General features: G+C 41.5%; 1 protein-coding gene across 24 annotated transcripts in view; it reads left to right on the top strand.

The window, feature by feature from the left end:
- Positions 1 to 17,660, top strand: part of ASB3 (ankyrin repeat and SOCS box containing 3) — a 47,380-nt gene that overhangs the window by 3,787 nt on the left and 25,933 nt on the right. For 5 of the 24 annotated variants that reach the window (XM_088666864.1, XM_088666871.1, XM_060273124.2 and 2 more), the window contains 2 exons: positions 3,021 to 3,072; positions 16,252 to 16,459. In XM_088666864.1, coding sequence (XP_088522990.1) covers positions 16,264 to 16,459 — 196 coding nt within the window. In that variant the 5' untranslated portion in view covers positions 3,021 to 3,072; positions 16,252 to 16,263. Of the gene's footprint in view, positions 1 to 2,329; positions 2,419 to 3,020; positions 3,073 to 3,781; positions 3,826 to 4,015; positions 4,133 to 12,583; positions 12,638 to 13,660; positions 13,840 to 16,251; positions 16,460 to 17,660 lie in introns of those variants that run through there. The other 19 variants (XM_088666865.1, XM_088666869.1, XM_060273126.2 and 16 more) reach the window with 8 other exon arrangements.

Below are 17,660 nucleotides of genomic sequence, written 5' to 3'. Positions count from 1 at the left end.
CTCACACGCACAAAGGAATGCAATGGAACATTTTACAAGCAACTAATAAAAAGGAAGAGAGATGGTTTATGGACACAAAACATAAATAATTGTTCTGTTACTGATGCAAAGTCATACAGGCTTAAGTATGAACAATGGAAAGAAATACAGAACCACATTTTGCTATGAGAAAATGGAATAGCACTTGACACTTGGAAGAGAACCTTTATATATATATATATATGTATCTAAATATATATTAAAATACAAAAATATGCTTCTGTTGAAGGCTTAAAGAAAATAACTTAAACTATGAGAAGCAAGGAAATTCACAGTTGGGACGGAAACTCCTTTTGCGAATCTATTGCAATAATGAGGCCATCATTTATCCCTTAGGAAAGTTAACACAGTTCCCATCCATTTGGGTGGAAGTTGTGCAGACAAAGGATGGCAAATGGAGTAGAAGTTTCAGAAGTGCCTAAATGATGGCTGAGATTAACCTGCTATGCAAGTTGGATCTCAACCCAAACATAATAGTCTGTATGCAAAGAGGTACTTTAGGCTACCCCAACAGTCTACCTGTGCTTACCCAGTGGGAATTTTGATTTTGGCTGTGAAACCAATCTCCCATGGCATGTTAAAAATACTTTTGAAACTTCCCCCAGTTTCAGAAGTGTTTTGTCATGCACCATAGGGATGGGTGGGGTGCTCGTTAAGAAATGTAAGTACAAAGCACCACAGGCTGCAAAGAATGGATCTTTAAATCCTTGCCACTGACTTGAGAGTAAGTGCTGCTGAAAGTCGGTTTACTAGTAAGCTGCAATCTTCAAAGAGTATTCTGCAGTGTTCCTTTTGAAGTCTTTGGTCTAGTACAGACATAACACTGCTGATCTCTTACCTATGGATAATGGATTAGGAGTGAGCTGTGAGCTTCTGCACTTCTTCCACCTTTTGCTTTTTACCGTAGTTCAGCATTAAATCTGCACCAATAGTTACCTAAGGTTCCCATATTAATTGGGGATTGCAAATCCTGGTTAGGAGAAGGTATAGTTAGTGTTAATGATAATTTAGTGTTGATAAATATGTAATACAAATCTGTGATTAAACTGACAAGTGATAGGACCCAAGATAGACCGGGGGGGGGGGGGGAATCTTACACACCATTGTGTGTGCACTTAGCTATAGGATAGTTGTGAAAATACTATGCCTAGTGATAAAGTATGGGAGTTTCAGAACATTCTTGCTATTGTAAATTCAAGTCATATCCCTAACTTGTTTTTTTTAAAGGTATTGTGATGAAAATATAAGGCACCAATATGTTTTGAGTTACACATTGCTTCTATAGGTCTTCCTACATCCTAAACGGAAAGTGCAGTTTCCTTCACATGCAAATAGTTGCTCATTTTATTAAGAGGCAGATAGTTTATATATAAACTAACTGCTGACTCATGGAGTTGAACAAAATGATATATATCCTGTAGTGAGTTGTTTTTAAAATACGGTATCCTACTTTGCATAGGAATAACTGCTGCTTACAGTGCAATCCTATGAAGTTTACTTTGAAATCAGTTGAACTTCCTCAGGACTTATTTCCAAGAAAGTGTACATAGGATTTCCACGTCAGTGCTATAATCCACAAACCACTATAGACTGGTCCCACTGGGATTGCTCTTAAATAAGTGTAGTTGAGGTCTAAGGCAACACATACAGCTCAATCCTATGTAAGTTTACTCCCAAAAGCAGGTTTCACTTTGTTTAAAGCAGGCATGGTCAAACTTGTCCCTCCAGATGTTTTGGGACAATTCCCATCATCCCTGACCACTGGTCCTGTTGGCTAGGGATGATGGGAGTTGTAGTCCCAAAACATCTGGAGGGACAAGTTTGGCCATGCCTGGTTTAAGGAGACTTGCTCCTGAGCACATATGTATAGGATTGCATCCATGGTCTGTCTGAGTGCAGGATCTAGTCCCAAACTATATTTTTTTTAAAAGGAAGAAAAATCTAAATAACTTGAAATCAATAAAAATTTCCCTCAAACTTAAATTGGGCATAAATAATTTCTTCATATCTGAGAAAGTGAGAGAAATGCATTCTTTAAAATTTTACCAAAATTCAAAGCTCCTCCTCCCTTAAACTCCTAAAGACATAGCTTTAAACATAATTTTCTACTGATCAATGACAGTAGCGCCCTGAATGAAACATGAAAATTAATATATCCAAAGTCCACATGGAGCATCTTGAAATCATACTACTGTCATCAGTGAAACTGTTCTGATGATGAAGAGACTGTTTGAAATCACAATGTGATTATTATATGGAATTGACATTTTTGCTTTCTTCCTGTTCTAAGAGTTTCTTTACTAGTTTCTCTAAAGTAAAAAGATGTTCATCTACATCTTCTGGCACGAGATCCCTGAGGGAGTTGCAGAGTTCAAACAGGTATTCTGTGTTTCTTCCACTGGGACCAACTGCATTAAAAATCTGTTTGGCAATTTCTTCTAGAGGTGCTGGTCCAAGGTAGTTAGGGTTTTCGCAGGTTCCGATATATAACAGCACATCAAACGGTTCCACTGAGGGATCTTTCGGATAGAAAATGACAGTTGTAGTCCTGTAGCCACCTTTCTCTCGGAAATCAAGATATGCTTTTACTTCGCCTTCTTGTCCTGGTGGCAGTTTGTATGCAACACCCCATACACAGCCCTGTTGAAGAACACAACCAGGAAGGTAAAACATACTTCACTTTAATGATGCAAAAGGAAGCAATTTAAATCAGGGATGGGGAATCTGGCCCTCTGCATGTTGTTTGACTACAACTCCCATTGTTCCCTGGCATCCTTCTTGGGGCTGATGGGAGTTAGAGTGCAACAACAATATTTGGAGGGTCACATCCCTGCTTGAAAGGTTTTCAGGTGAGTTTATATCCATAGTGCATACATGCAATGTCTCCTTCATGAAATGTCCAGGAAATCTGTGTATAAAAGTTACAACTACATGTTCCAAAATCATATTTCCTGGGTAATCCTGTTTTTCCTCCCACACAGGCTTATATCTGGTCTCAAAGTCTGACTGGGGGGGAAAGCTACCAGAAGGAAGGTATTACCTGGCAAAGATTTATTTATTATTATGTTTATATTACACTATTCCTCCAAGGAGTTCAAGGTGGTCTGCATAGCTCTCTCCCTCTACATTCTATCCTAACAACCCTGTGCGATAGATTAGGCTGAGAGACAGCAACTGGCTCAAGGTCCCCCAGTGAGTTTCATGGCTGGGAGGGAACTTGCACCTGGTCTCTGCAGCCACAATCCAACACTACACCACACTGAGTTATTGCCATGTACTGGGACGTGGGTGGCTCTGTGGTCTAAACCACTGAGCCTAGGGCTTGCTGATCAGAAGGTTGGCGGTTCAAATCCCTGTGACGGGGTGAGCTCCCATTGCTCGTTCCCATCTCCTGCCAACCTAGCAGTTTGAAAGCACGTCAAAGTGCAAGTAGATAAATAGGTACCGCTCCGGCGGGAAGGTAAACGGAGTTTCCATGTGTGCTCTGGTTTTGCCAGAAGCGGCTTAGTCATGCTGGCCCATGACTTGGAAAAACTGTCTGCGGACAAACGAGATGAGCACTGCAACCCCAGTCGTTCGCGACTGGAATTAACGGTCAGGGGTCCCTTTACTTTTTCCTATCTAGTCCTGGCCTAAAAGAAACCTGTGTTTAAAAGTAACTTAGTCAATGTTTTGTTTATCTGGTGTGTGGTTAGTAACTCTGTTAAATATTAGGAAATCCCCCTTTCTTGTTTTTTTCCAGACTTGTCTTGCTTTTTCACCCTGCTTAAGCCAACATGTAACTCTGTAAGTACTGTACTGTTGAAACTAGTGTAGTGATATTTAAAATGAAATAGGAAAATTGCTATTTAGAAGTTTTCTTCTTATTTTTACTGCACTTTTAGTGGTACACTAATAATTAAAAGATTGCTTACAGACTATAGATATAAAAGATGTTATTTGCATTGAACTGAATTAGTTTGTTTTACCAGGACAAATACAGTAGAGAGAGAAAACACACACAAGCTGAACTATTCTTTGCTTATAGAGGAATCTGTCTGTTAGCATAATGGGGTCCCAACTGCACAGCAGTGTGAAAAAACATACCAGAAAGGTACAGAAAATTCACAATGGCTGACACTATGCTGTATTTTGCTGGCCTTGTCAACTACAAAAAAATGGTTGAAGTCTATAGCAGCTATTACATTGATCTCAATTCAGTGTTAGCATTACAGGGAAACTTTCTGAGATTCAAGCAGTTTTTTCCGATCAAATGGAAAGTTCCATGTTTCAGTTTCTAAGCTGTGTTGCACTCAAATGTGCTCTTAACATTTAAAAATGAGTGGTGCCACTGCCTACAGTGAAAGTGGGTAAAGTCCAGGGGAGAGCAACAATGGCTGGTTATGCAACACCATCCACATTACAAAAGGATGATTATGATTGACAAATATGCTGAAATATTAGGAACAATAGTACTGCTATTTTGAATTTTACACCTTTGACATACTAAACCATGATTTAACATGGCATGCACAAGTGGCAGCAAACACCAGGCTTGTGTGTTCCTACCTGGTGGCCAGGAGGACAAGTAAAGCTTTTACTTTGCCTTAATCTTAAGAGTGGCTTGGAAAACCCAGCCAGATGGGTGGGGTATAAATAATAAATTATTATTATTATTATTACGGTATTATTATTAACCATGGTTGTATGGCAAACTGGTTGATACTAACTATGGGTGTTGTGGTGAGACCTACTTGATTAAGATAATAAAGGCATGCTATTTTACAAAGCTAAGCAATGATTAATTTCAAACATACAAACTTCTAAATCTGGTTTCTGAAGCTGGTTTGTTTAAATTAACCATGATTAGCATCAGTCACATTTCTTGGTTTAAATCACACAGGGAGTTGTAGTTAATTGGAAGCAATAACTTCCCAATTCTTGCTGTTAGCAGCACAGGAGTGAAGCATGCAAACCCACAGCTTGCTGTGGTTCACAGACAGTGTCCATGGCTTAGTATGACATGTGAATGCAGCCATTATCTCAGTAACCATTGCAATGGTCTGGTAAAATGGCACACCCTTCACCTTCATATTGCAGGTGGAAAGATGGGCAGAAAATAGACTGAAAGAGGGGTTTAAGTTCACCACTAATTTGAAATAGAAACTTCATGGCCCTTGTTTTTTGTCCTATCTTAGGCATGTTTTCACCAGTACTTAGTACAGTGTTCACCAGGGCTTATAATGGTGCAGAAAATTACAGTCATAGCTACTACACTGCACCTAATTCAGCAAGTCATAGGGAAGGAACCTTTCTGTTCATTTCTTCACATTGTATTCCAAGCAGATTTTAATAGATGTAATAAAAATAAAAGCATTATGCCATTGGCAATGATCGAAAAATACCTTTAAAGCACCTTGTAAATTTGCAGGAGGTATGGATATCAAAGTTGTTGCATAAAAGTTGATAGCTATGCTAGGAATGGGGAAAGAGTTTAAAATGAAGAGTATACCTAACTACTAAAGTGTGTGTTGGAATTATGGATCAAAAGTGTATATTTCATTTTAGAGGGGGTGTTGAATCTGCCTTGGATAACCAGCAGGTGGCTTTTGTTCATTTGGCTGATGGATGAGGCCAAACCTTCTTTCCCTTTCTGTGTAGCTGTGGCCAGGTTTGGGGCAGGGAAGCATTTTTTGAAGTTCATCAATCAGCATGGAAGAAGATGTTAAACACCCCTCCCTCCCTCTGAGGGCAATCACAGACTTAACAGCAGCTTGCTGAGATAATGTCCCAACCATGATGAAAGAGTGTCACTGGCTGGGAACATCACCTGCAAAATAATGACTACACAAATCACTGAGAGAAGAGAAGGTCATAATTTCTTTTGGTGCAGGGTCAAACTGTTTACTGCAGCCACAAAAGACACTAGCCTGCATTTTTTTTTTTTTGCTAGCCTCCTAAGAGGCTAGTGGCCTATGTTGCCATGCTGCCTTCAGAGGAGAGGAAGTCCCCTCCTGTGTGGCCTACATGGAAGCTCAAGTACAGAAAACAGGAGTCTTCAAAAGTGCACAGGAATTGATTTATTAGAGGCCAACCTGTGTGAATCAAGAGACTCCTCTTAAGGGAACTCCTCTTAAGGGAACTCCTCTTAAGAGACTCCTCTTAAGCTTCCTCTGGGAAATGAGTTAAACTGTGTGGTTGCCACACAGCTCGCCAAAGCCTTCCCTACTCTGCATTGCAACTAAGCTTCAAAGAAGTCTTCTGTAGCCAATGAAAAACTTACTTGAAGCATAATTACAACTCAAGGCAGGATGATCTTTATGGAGATTGTAGCTGGGGAGGGAGGGTTAGCCCTCTCCAGCTGCATTTCCCAAGCAAATTACACTTTATTTTGAGCCTAATTTATGGTGGAGAAGGCAGGGGCAGGCAAAGATTGTTGTGTGCTTGTGTATGCTCCCCATTATAATTTTTCCAAATATGCCCATGGGCTCCAAAAGGTTGACTACCCCTGGTTAAACAGTCTTGCCTACTGTTGGGAAGGAACATATCTCTGAATAAATGGGTTGGGCTTAAATAAATAGTTTCTTTGGATAAAAATTGTAAGCTTTATTAACTATAAAATTATATGCATGTTTACTCAGAACCAAGTCCCACTGTGTCCTGTAGGGCTTGCTCCTAGGTAAGTGCATAGGATTGCAGCCCAGGTTACTTTTTTCTGTATTTCAAAATTAAAGAAATACAGCTTTACAGTATTATCAAAATATGCTTCTGAGTTTTGCGGAAGAATGTATATACTAAATGGTATATAAAAACAGAATCTACTATACCTCAGGATCTTCAATAAGTGTCACAACTCTTCCAGGCTAAAATTAAAAGAAATATCACAGTAAAAAGTTTTATTATTAAATCAGTAGCAAAAATGGAAATATATATATTTAAAAAGAGGACCACAAGACTATCAAACCAATACTATCCATTTGGAAGAGTGTGACCTTTATTTCTGATGTTGTGTGGTACTGTATCAAATCTGTACTTAGGGCAGACACACTACAAGCCTGACAACTGCATGGCCCAGTTAAAGGCTGAACACTTACTAGCACTTTCTCTAATGATTTACATAACACTGACCAAAAAGTTGTGTCTCAAAGCTAGTGCAGATGCAGTGCAACTCAAAAGTTAATTGGGAAGTAAAAATTTGGAATGGACTACAGAATTGCATGCTCCCTCCTCTTCCCAACTACAGATTGGACTTACTTTTTACCATTCTAACCAGAGATAACAGCTACCGTAGTATGGTTTGATTGTTACAGCATCTGATTAGGGCTGGGGAGAACTGGGTTCAATCCTGAGTCAGAAGTGGTCTTGGACTAGTTCACTTACTCTCATGTTTAACCTATCACACATACTTGTTATGAGGATATAAGGGGGTGGGAAATATGTACACCACATTGAGAACACTGGAAGAAGGGACAGCTAAAATGTGACACATACAATATGGGTAACTATCTCCAAACTGGGGCGTGTCAGTATTCTGGATTAGAATGAGCAGGCCTACCTTCTCCCTCTGGTGCATTTGAGTACAAGAGGAGAAAGGAAAAGAAGAAGATAATCCTAGAGCCAAACTGCATATTACTTAAACCCAAAGTGACTAAACTCTGGTCCTCTAGATGTTTTTGGACTCCAGTTCCCATCAGCCCCAGCCACCATGGTCCATTGTCAGGGTTGATGGGAGTTGTAGTCCAACAGTGTCTGGAGAGCGGCAGGCTAGCCGCCACGGCCTAAAATGTTGGCATACATGCCTTGGCCCTTACTTGCTGCAAACAGGGAACAGTTGGGGTGGGTAACAGCCAGCTAGCTGAAGCTGACCTATGGCCACCTGTTTGCTACAGAGCCCATATTGCAGCTTGGCTGGAACATAATGGTAGTGAGCAGGAGGACACATGCATCTGAAGGAATTGTGCCCTACGGTGTTTGAAAGGGCAGCATCATGGGAAAACAGGGTTGGACACATAATTAGGGTCTGCTGCTAACCCAGGGAGTCCCCTGGACCTGCTGTACCTCTGCCTATTCACCTGTCCCTTCTCTATAAGTGAGCAATGATGGAAGGAGGGGCAGCAGCCTTACTCTAGACCAGGCATCCCCAAACTTTGGACCTCCAGATGTTTTGGACTACAATTCCCATCTTCCCTGACCACTGGTCCTGCTAGCTAGGGATCATGGGAGTTGTAGGCCAAAACATCTGGAGGGCCGCAGTTTGGGGATGCCTGCTCTAGACCTACCATTTAATACTCTTTCAACCGGCAGGTTAACAAATTGGAGTTAAGATTTTTTTTAACTGCAATCCTCACCTATGTTTCACATGTTCTTAAGGAATCTTTTGAACTATATGTGAGATATTCAGCACAACAATTTCTGACTTCTGATTATTGTGCAGCTGCTGGAGTTCTGTTGCCATTAGGAAAAAAATAAGCCAAGATAGTATTGGTCACTGGAGAAAATAGAATACTGAACCAAATGGACCTTTGATCTGATGTGGTAGATATATTGCAACCTGCGCCCCCCAACCCAGTGGAATTATTATTTTACTGCTTTATTCAGTGCATTGCACTCTAAAATAGAGATATTATGGAATTCATATGTGCTAGAGAAATTGGTTTAGTGTAACTCTTGATTATTTTTCTGTGTTTATATTGGGAAAGGGAAGCAAGAAACTTTTTTTCTTTTTGATATGAAAAAGTATTGTTCTTTTATTACCCATTTCAGAAGGTTTTTTTTATGGAAACAAAACAATAGGACAGCAACTCAAGTCCAAAAAGAAAATAAAGCTTGCGCTAACATTTTGTTTCCTGAAAGTTTTGGCATTGCCATAGATAATTTTTTATTCTCCCATTTTTAGGTTGTATCATGCTTGTTTAAAGCAGTATTAGAGTGCAACAGATTTTTGTTTTAACCTTTAAGAACTCCTAGGCACAATGCATCTTTGAGCAGTCAGTTACTTGCTGTTGGATATTATTAAATCTAGAAAAGTTCCATAATGTAAAGGGCTCAGAACCCAGCTTCCTGTATTTTTTTTTAAAGTAAAATTCCAGCCTATATGATGGAAATATGATTGGAAGTGATTGAGCAATACCTGCTGAAATCCTACAAGTGAGACAGAATGTTTGTGCATGTGTATGTCAATGCCTTGTCTGTGACAATCAAGAACCATAATGATTGATCTAAAATGACAGACATTGTAGAACTGTACACAAAATAAAACTGCGATTTTTTTTTCTGGGAGCAAAACTCAAAGTGCCTGGGTGCAGAATTTTAATTTTTTTAGCATGGGTTATATGCAGTTCTGAGCATGGACTATAAAAGAGTAAACCATGTACTTTTAAATTTTGTCCTTATTACCAGAATTTTTTTTTCCCCTTAGCGGGGGACACCTTATTCCTAGGTAATATTAAAGCTTTGTGCAGACATATTGTTTGAGAACAGGTTCATTAAAGTAATCTCAGTATGCTGACTTCATTCACTGGTGGTATTTGCAACTGGGTACTCTCCCCAGGTATTTAGCAAAGGAATTTAGCACCAGATCTTATATCTGAACCAGTCCTCAGAATCGGCCTTAAGATAAATCTTTATTGTCATTGTCCCCTTGCGGGAACAACGAAATTGCTCTTAAATAGTTATATTTAGCTGATGTCTAACCTCAATTATGAACTCACTATGTGACCTAAGGCTGTTGTCAACAAAATGGAAGTAAGAATGAGGTACACTAGAATTTGTATGTAGTTACTGTCTCCCTGCTCTTCTAAAGAACAGTCATTTATGTATATTTTCTGTACATCAAATACTAATCGACACTTGGCTCAGTTTAATCCAATCGGCTGTTTAAAGAAACAGTTTTACCCAGAGTAGTCATTAATAATGTTTTGTACAATTAATTGAATTGCATGTTGTACCTGATTTTTTTTAAACAAGCTGTTATCTGTCTTGCAGTTTGAGTCAGACTGTCAATCTTAATCTTTGTTGCAAACTTCTTGTTCATGCAGAACAAAAGAAAAAATGCAACATAAATTATATCAATTTAGCATTTTTCTGTAGATTTATGGCTATGTTTTCACAAAATATTATGATGCACCTTAAAATGATTCCCAGAAGTCTATTTTAAGGACTACAGCTTAGAGATGTGAATTTGGTAAGGGGTTCTGAAAGGCACAAGCTGTAATAAACAACAATACAGTATGGCATATTCTCATTCACAAAATAATGCCAATTATTTCTAAGTGTTGCTTCATGTATGTTGACAGTCAGCTAAGTACTTCTGATGACTAAATAATTTGCCGCATATGCAGCTGTAAATAACATAGCCCAGCCCTGTCAATGCCATTCTCTTAGATTTCTGGATGTTTCTGGATCCCATTGTTTCCTTAGAATTATATAAGCTCTATAGCCCTTGTATAGTGAGAAGCACATTGGGTTTCAAAGTACTTCAAAGTACTTTAAAATCTATTATTTCCATTCAGGTAGCTTTAAAAATGCACTTTCCATGAAATGGAACAGTTTCCGAGAGTTACTCAGAAATTTGGGATGCACAAACTTCTGATGGGTGGATGAAATATTTATGTTCTTCTTTATACTGCTAATAGCATATAGAAACTCATACAAACACTAGCTAGAATGGATGTGAGTTGCTTAGTTCTAGTAGCTAACAGCCTTAATTTTATCAATTGTGACATGAAGCTGAAGATAATGCTACAAATATAATTATGGCTATGATTTTAAATGCACTTTAGTATTTTTAAAAAATGAAGACTCTGTTATTGGGCCAATGTTTGCTAGAGAGGAGATCTCTGAACAGTGATCTAGAGTAAAGTAGACAAGTTTGTGAACACTACCAATTTTTCCTGGATGGTGAAATCCCAAGTAAACTCTGAAAAGTCCCCAAAGGATCTCTAAAAAAGAGTGAGGGGATTAAGAAAAAAAGGTGGGGGTGGAGAGAGAGACATGATAGTAGTTTATAAATGTAGGAATGGTGTGGTTAGAGTATACAGAAATTATTTTCCTCTTAACACTCAATACTCGAAGTTGAAGTCATTCATGAAATTGATTTGCAGTGCGTTCAACATTATAGGCAGGATTATATTCATACTGAATGGAAAATAAGGAATATAATACTGTAGGAGAAGCTGTACTGATAACTGCATTAGTGACATTATTTGGTATGTTAGTAACTAAGTTTGGACAGGTAATATAAAATAAAAGAGGACGGAAGATCTCTGTCTTCATCACAGTGAGCTCCCCATGTAAAGAAATAAAATTGTTTGAGAGCCACCCCATCTGAATTTTTGACAACAGCATCATTAGCCTTGACAGAAGAATGGGAAAATGAGAGTACAGCACAGGGTGTGCTTTTAGGGGAGTTTTAGGGGCAAGAACTACAGAATTGTTGTTGGGCCTCAACAAACTCCAGCATCATAAGAAGGGAAACCCATATACCTGCTTATGTCACTTGCAATAAAATATTTTTTTTTTTTTGGGGGGGAGTTTAGCCAGGGTGTAGCTTGCAATTCTGCAATTATGGTGCTGGAGGAGACTCTTGAGAGTCCCATGGACTGCAAGAAGATCAAACCTATCCATTCTTAAGGAAATCAGCCCTGAGTGCTCCCTGGAAGGACAGATCGTGAAGCTGAGGCTCCAATACTTTGGCCACCTCATGAGAAGAGAAGAATCCTTGGAAAAGACCCTGATGTTGGGAAAGATTGAGGGCACTAGGAGAAGGGGACAACAGAGGACAAGATGGTTGGACAGTGTTCTCGAAGCTACGAACATGAGTTTGACCAAACTGCGGGAGGCAGTGCGAGACAGGAGTGCCTGGCGTGCTATGGTCCATGGGGTCACGAAGAGTCGGACACGACTAAACGACTAAACAACAACAGCTTGCAATTCCACATGGGATTCAACATAGCTATTGTTTCCGAGATTCTCAATGGAAGTACCCAGAAGAATTGCATCATATTTTTCTGTTAGTAATGCCACTTTAGGAAGCCAGTGGTGGAACATGCATGGCAGCTTGCTTTTCCACATCAAAACATCTGCATAGAAAGAATGAGTATTTTAGGGATGAGACTAGGCTAGAACCTTCCCTAATGTGGTAGGTTTCAAGTTGTGGGGAGTTTTTGATGAGGGAGAGCATTTACCCCTAACTACAGTGCTCCCTGCGATTCTTCCAAATACATACTGTACATCAACCTTACCTATTTATGCCTAAGAAAAGGAAGTTCACCTTCTAAATATTTCCCAACATAACCTCTCTGCCTTCTATCTGAAACACATCAGGAAATACCCCACTGGATTCAGCACAACTTACTTCTGAGAAAACATGCACAGGATTGGGCTATGATTCTATAAATTTCTTTTAAAAACAAACTAGGACTTCTGTTTGTTTACCCTAACAGATATACCCAGATTAAACTCCACTTTTCTTGACAAATATTCAAGAAAAAGTAGGTGCAGTAGATGCTGACATAATGCAGTGACACATAACTGAAGATGGAAAGCCCTCCACCCTTTGTGCTCCCCAAAATAGGGGAGGAACCTCAGGCTTGAGCAGTGCCAGTCTTCTCATTAAAAGGTTTGCAAAAGTTGCTTAACTATAAAGTGTGTGTGTGTGTATCTCAACATCCACCCTGGTCTTTTAAGAAAGTTTAATAGTAACCCGCCCTGTTTGGTGTTTGGTGCCCAGCATAACCGGCTGAGGGTGTATAGCTTATGTAAGAGGTGACCCAATGTACTGCAATTAAGCAAAGGTACACAAGGAAGAACCGTCTTGGGAACTGTGCCAACATCCTCAAATGTTCTCTCTAATGTTCATCTCGTACTGCTTCGGAAATGAACCGTGCCAGGCTCAATTTCACCCCTTTCAGCATAATCAGGAAAATGTGAGCATCTTGCATTGGTGGTTGCACTGATTTGCTAACCGGCTTTTGCGTGGCATGGAGAGAGAAAAGCGTGTGTGTGTGTGTGTGTTTGCGTGCATGTGTACAGATAGGAAGGCAGGAAAGTGAACGGTTACAAAACCCACATGGTTGTGTGTGACAAGAGTAAACCCGAGCGGTAATAAACGCTGGGCTGTAAGTGTGAAAGCGCGTCTGGTTTCTGGGGACTTCTCTGTGTGCGGGGAAGACAGAACCGCGAGGTATCTCCGAATCCCCATCCTCTCCCAACCTCTTGCCACTCACCTTTCCCGGCACTCCGCGGTGATCCGTGCTGCCTTGCCAGAACCTCCTGCTGTAGCCCGTGATGTACCCGACCATCTTGTCCTCGTAAGGGAAATCCACCTTCCAGATGAGGGAGCCGTAGCCAAACACCCACATGCTTCTCGCGCCGCCACTCTCTTCTTCTTCTTCGCTCTCCCGGGGATCGGGAGGCAGGGGGCGGCCCTGCTGGGGGCTGCCGGAGCTCTGCATGCTCTCCCCGGCGAGCGATCGCTCAGCAAGGCACCCTGGGGCTTGTAGTGCAGCTTGCTCGGCCGAGCGACCGAGCCCAAAGAGAGCCTCCAGCGCCGGCTCCCCACTCGAGCCACGTGCTTCTTCGGCTGTCGCTGCTAGAGGCGGCTGAGCCTGCGGGTCAAAGGCAACGCGGACTTCTAGGGGGTTGGCCAGCCTGAACTACAGCTCCCAGCATCCTTTTCTGTGCTAGAAAAGTGTCGCGGGGGGGGGGCGATGCGGGAGGGCTGGGCTTCATAAGGCCATTGCTCCCCCCTCCCTTTCCTTCCTTTGAAGAGAAACGCAGCTGGTCAGCAGCGGTTGCTTTTAAGGAGAGGTGATCCATACGGTAAATTGCAACGCTCTCCTCCCTTTCCCCTTGTCCTGCGGCACAGACTGGAAAGGCGCGGCGGTAGAATGGAGGAGCGTGCAAGCCAGCGAAGGGGCTTGGGCTGCCGCCCCCTCTCCCTCTCTCTCGCTCACCATCTCTTGGCCCCCAAAACAACCCCTGCCTGGTCACCATAGCTGCCAAGTTATCCCCCTTTTTAAGGGATTTTCCCTTATGCTGAATAGGCTTCCTCGCGAGAAAAGGGAAAACTTGGCAGCTATGCTGGTCACACTCGTCCTTTCCACGGCCACCAAATGCGCTCCTCTGCAAGCGCGGTGGAAGAGCATCCGCTTTGCACGCAGAAGGTCCCGTGCAGGTGGATGCATGTCCGAATAGGGCTGGGAAAGAGCCGCTGCCTGTCAGTGCGAGCAATGCTGAGTTATATGGGCCACTGGTCTCGGTATAAGGCAGCTACCAATGTTCCCAGCCGCGGCTATACCTTGCGTGCTGTGCAGGAGGACCCACGGGCTCTAGGGGGCCAACCAAACCAAGAAAAAGAATATTTAAATTGCAGTATTCTAACATAACTTTATCATGTCAATTCATATTGCATACAAAGGTGCATCTATTAATTTCATTCTTCTATCTATCTGTCTATCTATCTATCTGAAGTTTTGCACTGCATACTTCATTGAGTTTCTGCTCACAATGATGATCCAAGACTGGATATTGGGATAGACTGCAACTAAATGGGGGAGAGTACTGAAATGTGTTCCGCAGTAGGGCCCATGACAAATTATGACTACCAAGTGCATTCCCCAATCCCACTCACCCCATTGCGCTGCCCGCAGTATGAGGGCGAGTGAGCAAGCGGAGATGAAGCAGCCAGTGCCTCTTTTTGCCTATAGGAGGAGCCCTGCTTTATCAAGCTAACATGCCCATCTAGTCCAGCATCTTTGTTCTCACCGTTGGCGAATGAGATGCCTATGGGAAGTTCACAGCCAGGAGGACCATATTGCAATGGTTCTATCCCTCCACTTGGGATTGCCACCAACAGGGAAATGTAAAATTCAGTGTAAACAAGTGTAAAGTGGTGCATGTCAGGGGCCGGGCAATAATAATAATAATAATAATAATAATAATAATAATAATAATAATTTCACACATGTTAATATGGTCAGAAGGGGAGGAGAGGTTGCTATTTACAATTTTATTGTTTATGGTCACTCACAACAGTTGCGGATTGGCTGCTTTAATTGCAAGATAAAAGTGGCATTTTATGCATGCTTAACATAATGTGTTGTTTGGCCCTCAGTAGAGGTGACAGTGCAATTATGGTGCATGCCTACCTACAAGTAAGAATTGCCGGAGTAGTAGCCCTGTTTCTTACAACAAAAGCAATACTGTACTGTAAAATGAGACTTGTGGCACCCTTAAGGGACTATACTATTTTGCAAACTTCAAAAGTTCATGCCATAATAGATTTATTAGTCTTTGAGGCCCACAAGACTCCTAGTTTTACCTGTAAGTAGGTCCACTGAGTTGAACAACACAAATACTTTAAAACCCTCCAAAATAAGGGCTAAAAACTTGGATAAAAATGGAAGGTTTTGCCTGGCACCTAAAACTAGACAAAGATTATGGGGTGAGCAGTCCAAAAGTGGGGATTCCACCACTGAAAAGGCCTTTTCTTGTGTTGCCATCCTCTGGGAGGGTTTCAGATGGCAATGTCAGGGTCTGGGTAGTTCATCGGGGGGAGGTGTTCCTTGAGGTATGTAAGGTTCCCTGGGCCATGTAAGGTTTTATAGGTCAGACCAGCACTTTGAATTGAGCCCTGAAACTGAAAGGTAGTCAGATTGTCTCAGGTGCTCAGATTGTCTTGCCCTGACGAGCAACCTGGCTGCTGAATTCTGCAGCAGCTGCACTTTCTGAACTGTCCAAAAAGCAGCCCCATTTATAATGCATTGTGGTAATCTATCCTGGAGGTTACCAGAGCATAGATGGCAGATTTTAGCCTATCCCTGTGTAGATAGAGAAGTAGCTGGGCCACCATCGCCCTACACACTATTCCAACTTCTGTTAAGCCTACAAAAATGTTAATTCGTGAGACATTTGAAACTTGTGTCAGTCAAGCATAATTGTAGAATTTCACTTACCTTTTTCATCTGGGGCCTGGTCTGTCCTTGCCAATTCTCAGACATCAGTGCATTTTGAAGCAAGACTTCAAATGTCAGTGAGATCCAAAGCGATATCTTTATCACACAGTCTTCAAAACACTTTCCTCAGATTAGTTTATAACCGAGATAACTTTGAGATTTCTACTTCAAAAAGTGTAATTTTTTGCTGAGATAATGTATTGTCGACATCCTGATCTGTGCTAACTTTGTCAACGTGTGTTTTCATTTTCTCTCTGTCTTTTTTTTTTTTTGCTAGGATTCTGTTCAAATGGATTTCACAGAAGCCTACTCGGACAGGTGCTCTGTGGTTGGGCTTGCAGCGAGAGAAGGCAATGCCAAGCAATTGAAGAAGCTTATCAAGCAGGGGTATAGTGTTGATGTCCCTGATAACAGGGGCTGGATGGCAATCCATGAAGCAGCATTTCACAACGCAAGTGCATGTCTGAAGCTCTTAATTCATGCAGGTAAAGGAAAATAGGGTCTCATACAAAAATAGTGCTTTAGAGTCCACTGTTCTCCAGTACAGTGGTACCTCGGGTTATGTTACCTTCGGGTAACGTAATTTGGGGTTGCAAACATGGCAAACCCAGAAGTGTATACTTCCGGGTTTTGCTGTGCGCACATGCGCAGAAGTGCTCTATCGCGCCACAGGTTTGCACAGAAGCGGTGCCTCTGGATACGGACTTTTTGGGGTAAGTACGGACCCCTGGGACGAGTTAAGTTCGTATCCAGAGGGTCCACTGTACTGGAGTCCAGAAAGGCAGAATCTACAACGTATCTGGCATCTCCTACTAGTAAATGCTACACAAATTGTGGGCCATGCATTCTTAATTAGGGAGGGAACATGGGAAGTTGCCTTATACAGAGCTGGATTGTTGGTGCATCTAGTGGAGCATTGTCTAGAGTTATTGGCAGCAACTTTCCTTGGTATCAGGAGCTTTTTATCAGCCCTGCCCAGCTTTAGCAACACAGGAACTTCTGCATACAAGGGAGATGCTCGTCTACCCCGGAGCTACAATCCTTCCCCAGCTTGCAATAAACAAAGGCAAATTGGCAGTGGACTTTTTGCCTTGCGGTATTCATGTCAAGTAGCAATCAGTAGCTGGTGTAGCATAATAGCTAATGCTTCAATCCTAATCTCACTTAACCTGGGAGTAAACCCTGTTGGATTCAGTAGGATTTACTTGGTGAGAATTGCCGTATAGGAAACCGCTGTAAATCATGAAGTCCCTGGTTTAAAATCTCACCCCTGCTGTGGTTTTCCAAGTCAAACTCCTATACAGTATAAGAGTCACATGATCAGTCCGCTTTTCTTCATGAAACAACTCTTGCCGTAATAGCTTTGTGGCGGGTTCAGCATAGGGAGATGCCCAACATCACATTGGATTTAGCTGTTTGTTTGATGCGTGAGCTGCTTTCCTATGTAAATTCACCCAAAAGGCGGTGTAAAGTACAAACCGCAACTAGCAGTCATCTTAAACTTGCACAATAGAACCAAGGAAAGTAATAATTTGTTAAAACCCTTTTAAAAGCTAGAGCTAGTTAGGAGTTTGCAATCCCAAAATCCTAATCGTAACGAAAAGCTACTGTTAATAAACAAAACGAAAAGAGCTCCACAGGTACAAAACCCTGACAGCACCATGTAGAGGAGATCTTTGGGGGAAT

This window comes from Zootoca vivipara, chromosome 3 (genome assembly GCF_965207765.1).
Source record: "Zootoca vivipara chromosome 3, rZooViv2.hap1.1, whole genome shotgun sequence".
NCBI lineage: Eukaryota > Metazoa > Chordata > Lepidosauria > Squamata > Lacertidae > Zootoca > Zootoca vivipara.
This window is presented reverse-complemented; position numbering and strand designations above follow the sequence as displayed.